Source organism: Conger conger, chromosome 12 (assembly GCF_963514075.1).
Source record: "Conger conger chromosome 12, fConCon1.1, whole genome shotgun sequence".
NCBI classification, from domain to species: domain Eukaryota; kingdom Metazoa; phylum Chordata; class Actinopteri; order Anguilliformes; family Congridae; genus Conger; species Conger conger.
In genome coordinates this window covers 11,381,598-11,388,782 of record NC_083771.1, presented here as the reverse complement: position 1 = coordinate 11,388,782, position 7,185 = coordinate 11,381,598, and the positions used below count along the sequence as shown (strand labels likewise).

The 7,185-nt window shown below is 43.2% G+C and overlaps 1 protein-coding gene across 1 annotated transcript in view; it reads left to right on the top strand.

Moving 5' to 3' along the window:
• The first annotated feature begins 60 nt into the window (after positions 1-60).
• The window catches only part of eng (endoglin), a 44,226-nt gene continuing 37,101 nt past the window's right edge, over positions 61-7,185 (top strand). The window contains exons 1-2 of the mRNA XM_061263811.1: positions 61-282; positions 2,063-2,286. Of these exons, the coding sequence (XP_061119795.1) occupies positions 2,232-2,286 (55 nt within the window). The 5' untranslated portion in view covers positions 61-282; positions 2,063-2,231. The remainder of the gene's footprint in view (positions 283-2,062; positions 2,287-7,185) is intronic.

The window sequence follows — 7,185 nt, the reverse complement described above, 5'->3', positions numbered from 1 at the left end:
TTTAACGGAAAACACAAAACCACTGATTCATCCACTTCCTTCCCTCTGCGAGTTTCGTCCAGGAGTAAGGCTCCCGCACGTCTCTCGGTGCCTCCCATTCGACAGCGCGTTGTGCTCCAGTTGGCTCGGCTGTTCGGTGTGTGGTGACCGGTGGGTGGTGCAAACACGTCTGCGGTTATTCCGTCGGCTGAGTTACTTTGAGAAAGTTCTCTGGACCGTGCTTTTGCCTCCGAGAGCGTGTGGATTTACAAAAAGCCTGATTGGGCCGTTCTGCTTAAGGATGTAAGTTTAATTTCCCTGTTTTATTTTTTTGCTGTCATATCCATACCTTTTGTAATTACTGAAGAGCGAACATTTTGCGGTAAACCATAGCCAATGGTGCGATTGTTTAATTGAGCGATAAAAGGTCGCGGAGAAGGCGAGGAATTTTATTATGAGGTTCTATAGGGAATAGTTATTCATGCTTTTTTGTTGTTTTTATCATTTCTTATCCGTCGAATTTCAACAGTGCAAAAATGCCACTGTGGATAATATTGCGTTCTTGATCGTAAAAATCACGTGTTCTTCTAATAAAGTAGTTAAATTGGTTTCGTTTTAACGTGGGAAATTTTGATATGCCACAAAAAGTAGCTATATTTCCCACATAGGACCAATTCAATTAATTGAAATCCTAAACGCGTTCTCATATGACACGGTCATATGAGATTTATTTAGACACGGTTGTGATGTTAATCGCGTTTTATGAAATTCATGTTGGCTAGACTACCTATAATATTCGCTTATTATAACTATACGCTATTTTGGTTTTGGGAAGAAGTTTACTTTTGTTGGACTGAAAAACTGAAAAGTTTATGAAATCATTTCCACTCGCTCTACATTGATTTATACAACAAGAACGGGCCACCTAGCTTATCAGATCTCTTCATTGTAATATTATTTAAAGAAAGCGACGCCATGCCGTTTCCGCATAAAGTCGGCCAACACAGTTGTTGACCACCCAGTAACCCCGGCGCTCCGGGCCCTTGGCACCAAATTGAAAAATGGTGGCTACTTTTGAAAGTACAACAGGCACATTATTGGTCGTATATAATTTTAAAATTAAATCTACATTAGTTACATTAGAAAGATTAGTGTACATTTGGTATTAGGTTTTGTACAGAAAATATGCTACAATATGTTTTTTTAAAGGAGAGCGAACTGCTTGAAAACACTTTCTGCCGATGTTCTGCCGATAATATTACATATGCAGGTGTTTTGACATTTTTTTGACAGCTGGGGAACTGTGTCCGACGACTGCAATTGTGTTGTGTTTTTTATGCTATTAAAAAGTGTGACCGGCGAGGTAAAATCGTATTATTTATTACTGAAACGCACCGTTTAACCGTTGGTTAGAATGTTTTTACGCACGCGATTTGCTACTAACAAAGTCACGACCCCGAAAACCCTTTAACCTTCTTCGCGTGGGGGATACTTGTTGTCAACAAAAGGAAATAAATCACAATCACTGTAATGTGTAAAAGCCGTTATTTTAAAATAATTATGAAAGATTAAGAAGCAAAGAGTAAGCTACGAAGACGAGGCTAACGCAGGCTGTGAGCGATTCTGAAAATAAAACAAGTTATAAATAGGTTATACGACGTTGGTCGTAAAAGTTACTGCAGTTGAAACAAAAAAGAAAACAAAAAATGAAATAATGTCTGAACTCTCCAATCCCTTCTGCTTCTTTAAGGATGGTTGTTCCAGTTGCCAAAGGGCATTTTGTGTTGCAACAGGTAGTTGAATTGGTCCTTTGGCCGCGCAGTAATTGCGTAGAATTTCTTTCATTTGTTTATATGGTATCATGAAGGTAAAATGTACGTATTCAAAGTTTCTTGAAATATTCAAGCATTTCAGCTTAAATTAGTCGTGCCGCACTTCGCACAATCTTTCTAAGGAAAAAATAACAATAATGACTACAGAAATCTAAAAAAAAAAAAGAAAAAAAAGAATGCTAGCTACAAAAACATATAGCTTATGTATTGCATAGCGATTGACTGTCATTCGTGCACGCCTCATCCAACAGCTACCGAAGACGTATCAAGGCTGGATTTTCGTAGCTACACCTCACCCTCGGAACCATATCCACGGTCACTTTCACGCTGCCTCTCGATCGGCACCTGTCGCCTGCGCCCTGAGCTCCTTGACACCGGCTAGAACCGACACCTCCCCCAGAACCTCCTCCACCGAGCGACATGGAAAGCGCCGGCATACTGCTGCTCCTGCTGCCCCTCACCGTCGCGACCTCAGGTGGGTCTATCGGCTGTGTGCGCTTACCATCAACCAATGAGGCGACCTCAATATGTATGACCTCAATATGTAGTGTCAGCACTGTCCATACGCACGCTACGTTTGAAAGTATGCAATTAATATTGAAATAAAGGCTAAAATACCGTTTGATATAACGCGGGAAATTGATTTTAAGCAATCCGTTTTTGAGCATTTGAAAGCAGACATGCACATTACGCGGTAATTAGGTTCTCCTGTTTGTAGTAACTGTAAATTATTCAAATTGCTTCTGGTATTCAGGGTGTTCATGTACAGTTTTGAGTCAGTTTGGAATACAGAGCCTCCAGAATATAAAAGGAAAAAAAATAATAATTTGCCTTTTTTTTTTTTTTTTTTTACATAAAAACATGTAATGAGAAATGAAAGTGACCACATTATAACATGTTTTAACCTGTTTAATTTATTTCATGATGAATTAGTTCATGTTTGTCACTGATGTGCCCTGTATAGCATCCTCGTAGTTACACTTGTAGGAGGCCTGCGATTCTTATTAGCCAGAATGTATTTAAAATTGTTGGCATAATAGTGTCTTGGATGACAAAAAAATATTTTCAAAAATATTATTACATTTACACAACGCCCTTTCTAGTGTATAGTTCAGCATTGTAGAATAAACAGTTATTGAAAATTAGACCAGGAAATGTAATTGCAGATTTTTTTGTGAATTAATAAACTGAAGCCTTAGAACTGGTCTCCCAGACATGCATTAAGCTTAATCCTTACTCCTTAGTTCTTGAATGGAGAATCTCTATTCAAAATTAAATTTAGTCTTGGACTTGGTTTGAGTGAATATTTCTGAGTAAGACAGCATTGACTTCACAAAAGAGGGTATTTTCAGTGATTTTATATTGATGAGCATGTGAGATGTGGAATGTGTTTGACTTGTGATGGGGGTTGGGTATTTGACAAAAACATCAATCAATTGACCTTAATTAATATATTAGTATACATGATGTTGTTATTTTCATTATTGCACTATTGTTCTCGACCTGAGCAGAGAGCAAGGAGAGGGGGGTTGAGATGGAGAGCTAGTGGGAGGGTGACAAGTGGAGGAAAGTGCAAACACTTTTTTTCAGGATAAAAAGTGTTGCATAGTTCAGTAAGCAAAATACCATATTTTACAGTTTATAAGACCCATTATATAATTTAGTATCCATGTGTCCTTTTGGAGTCTCCAAATGTCCTTTTTGGAAAACTGCCTAGGCACAACTTAGAAAAAACAATGCAGAATGCTTGGTTTTGGTGATATCGTTATCAACGGTACTTGTCCAGTCTAGTGGCTGTGGCTCCATTGTGTTTCTAAGCACACTGGCCACAGCTACAATAATCTGTATCCAGTCAAATACAGAAAATCTTTTCAGTGGGAAAAAAACTTCCACTTTCACTGTGTTTGAGCATCTGTAATTTTGTTTTTGTAACATTTGGAGTGATTCTGACTCTTGGGAAACAAACCCCAAAGGGTTACCTTGCAGAGGAGATCAAGATTATTCCTGTAGTCAGAAGGGTTCAAGAATAGTAACCATTTGATTTGGGATATGTCATCTTCAAGCTTGTGTGAAGAAAAGGGTCGCTACTTGAGGGGTTAACCAACTAAGCCCATCCATTAAGTTTTGGAATTGTGTTGATAACTGGGTGTAGAGAGACCCTTACAAACTGGTCAAACCGTCCCTGGTTGTTCCCAGCCACCTCCAGAGCCACCCAGCAGCACAAGCGGCTGCTCCCCAGCTGCAGTGCTCCCATATCGGGCATGTCTCACTGCCACGTGCCCCGAGGATCTTCCGCCATCCTCTCCCCATTCCTCAACGGTCACAGCTGCAGTCCACAGGCCGGAGGAAAAATACTGAAACCATTAGCGAGAGGAGCTGGAAAGGGAGGGGGGCGAGTCTGAAGGGGGGCTTTGGGGCAGGGGGAGGGGGGGCTTTCTGTCTAAGGGACGGTGGGGGGGGGGGGGGGGGGGGGGGCAAAGAGCCACAAGGACTTACATCCTCAGGAAATACAACTGAAGGGCTGTGGCTTACATAACTATCTGAGAACAGGAGAGAGAGAGAGAGAGAGAGAGAGAGAGATGGGTGGGGGGAGTGGAGGGGGGGCATAAAGACTGAGAGATGACAGACGGACTCTTAGAAGGTCCGAAAAGGAAAAAACAAAGTGGAGAACCCCCCCCCCCCCCCGTCTGTTAAAAATGGCGTGTGGAGTCTAAATAAGCCGATTCCACAGGCGAGCTCCAGGGCCCACCGGCCAGACTGGGAGACAGGGAGACCCACAGACGCGACCGCCCGTCGCCCTCCGAGACCGATTTCTATCTCGCCGCAGCAATTAACAATCCATTTTCCGACTCTGCCTCTTTCTTTTTTGAGTAGCTAAGGCAGCCTATGCTCGCTCTTGTCTGAGTCACGCCACCGGGGAAGACTATCGTTGTGAATTTGAATATGTTGCAGGATGCAGACGTTTTTTTCCTCGCAGCAAATGATTGATACGCTGTAACTTCCCGCAGGACTGGCTGGATTAAAATGTACCGGTGCCATTTATCGGAGAAACTGGAGGGGATTTTGCTCATGAATAACGCATTCCTGGAAGAAAGCGGCTCACTTTGATAGATAAAAATCGATGACAAGGTGTTCCATCTGAAAGTACCAAACTGTAAAGTGACAAAAATATAAGTAAAAAATAAGTAGTTTGCGTTTTGTATAATATAGATTTCGCCTGTAGGGGGATTGAATTGCCCAACATCCATCTGAAGTTTTAAAGTCGTTTCTAAATGACACTCCCCAGGGCTGGCCCACAGCTAACACAAAACATTCTCCCAATGTTAGCGTCACTCAGTGGCAATGTTACAGCTTTGACAAAACTTTCCCGTAACATTGTGAGGACATTCTATGTCACCACTGCGTTCGTCCCACTCTGTAAATAAATACATATCATAAATAGTTAATTCTCCAACGCTTTTATACAAAATGACTTGCAGTTGATTAGACTAAGCAGAGGACAACCCCCCCTTGGAACAATGGCCTTGTTAAGGAGTTAAGGGCCTTGCTCAAGGGCTCAACAGCTGGCTACCCCGGGGCTTGAACCGCTGACCTTCCAGTCATGTACCATAGCCACTAGGCTACAGGCTGCCCCTAAAAACTCTGATAATGATCCCACGATGCTTTGCATAACTTAAGCTGCCTTCACAAATGCCCTTGTACAGGTTGTGCTGGTGCCAACCCCAGGGGAGCCAAGGGTCTGACATCATTACCCCAACCCCCCCCCCCACCCCCAAATGGCAAGTGCCAGTTCCCCCCGGTGGCTGCTGGTGGTGCGATCCCTAAAAGGCTCATTAGCGTCTGGCTCAGATACGTAAATGCCACCCACTTGTGCCCGTGCCAGTGGCGGCCGTCTGCGCAGATAAGCCCTGGGGTTGCACAGTCTTATCTTCAACCAGCCAGAACTCCACCTCCTCAGCTTCAGTCAACCAATCAGGGAACCACCTGTCCCTCCTCAGCCAATCAGGGATCTCTGCCGATTAGAAGGCAAGATGACAGCTAGCCAGACGCAGAGAGATTTGGATTTGAGGATAGTATCTTTTTAGAAGATTTTCAGTATAATATTCATTAGTTTAGATAGCACATAATGTTTGCTTCTGTCTTCGGTAAAGAGTGTTTTGATTATTTTTTCAATCAGTAGACTGTTGTGCAAATTTACAATTACAATTGTAGCATACATTTTGTAGTCACCGTGCTTTACAATTCAGAGATGCACAGGGTATTAGGTATTGTTTTAAAGCGCTGAGTAAATATTTGCTTGTTTATCGCAATGAATTTGTCCTTGATTTACTTCTATTTTTGGGAAAAAAAAGAAATCATCAGAGAAATCTGTGTATGGGTGGCGACGCATAATCTTGTGGAAATGGAGTGTAATAATCGTGCTGTTACTCTCTTTGTTGTTAACAACTGCAGTGCAGCTGTGCTTCCGCCGTGATGCAGTCTGGGACAAACCGTTCCTTTGGGGTGTAAATGGGTGCAATTACAAACGATTACAAACAATTACCAATAGTGCGATGGCGCGTGTGGATGGCCCCAAAACTCGAGGACAGATTCACTCACAAAACCAGAACTGGGGCAGAATCATAGCCAGCAAATACACAGAATCATTGACAGTAATACAATAATAATAATAATAATGATGATGATGATGATGATGATGATGGTAGTGGTTATATTGTGGAGATTCTGGGCGTGTTGCAGCAGGGGGAGGCAGGTCAGAGGGCAGGGACACTGGGCCCTCTGCTGAGCTCTGATAAGCTCTTGTTTACCTTCCGCTGGATGGTCAGCCCTCCGTCTGCAGCCAAGGAAACTGCGGGACAATAGGTGTGTGGAGTTTAGGCCAGACTGCCACTAACCGCCACCCACCCAGCCCCCCCGCCCTCCCTCCCACCTCCCCTCCCTAGCCCTGGATACAACCACTTTATTCAGCTACTCTTTGTGGCCCCGATTTCACCGCTGCTAGAAATCTAGTATCTTCCTGTGGCTCTGACTCGTCAGTGGCTCTGATTCCTGTGACACTGACTCATCTGTGACTCTGATTCCTGTGGCTCTGACTCCTCATGTAACTTTGACTCCCTGTGGCTCAGACTCCCCTGTGACTCTGACTCCTCTCCGACTCCCCTGTGACTCTCACTCCCCTCTGACTCCCTGGACCTTCAATGCCTCGCTCACCGTGGGTTACCCAACATGTGATGTTTGAAAATTTTAGTAACAGATGTAGCTGATCCCAAAGGATCTTTCAACTGAATACACACTACTCTTAACAGAGTAGCAGGGCATATCCCAAACCTATTCCTGGAGATGTACAATCCTGTAGGACTACACTTCAAATCAT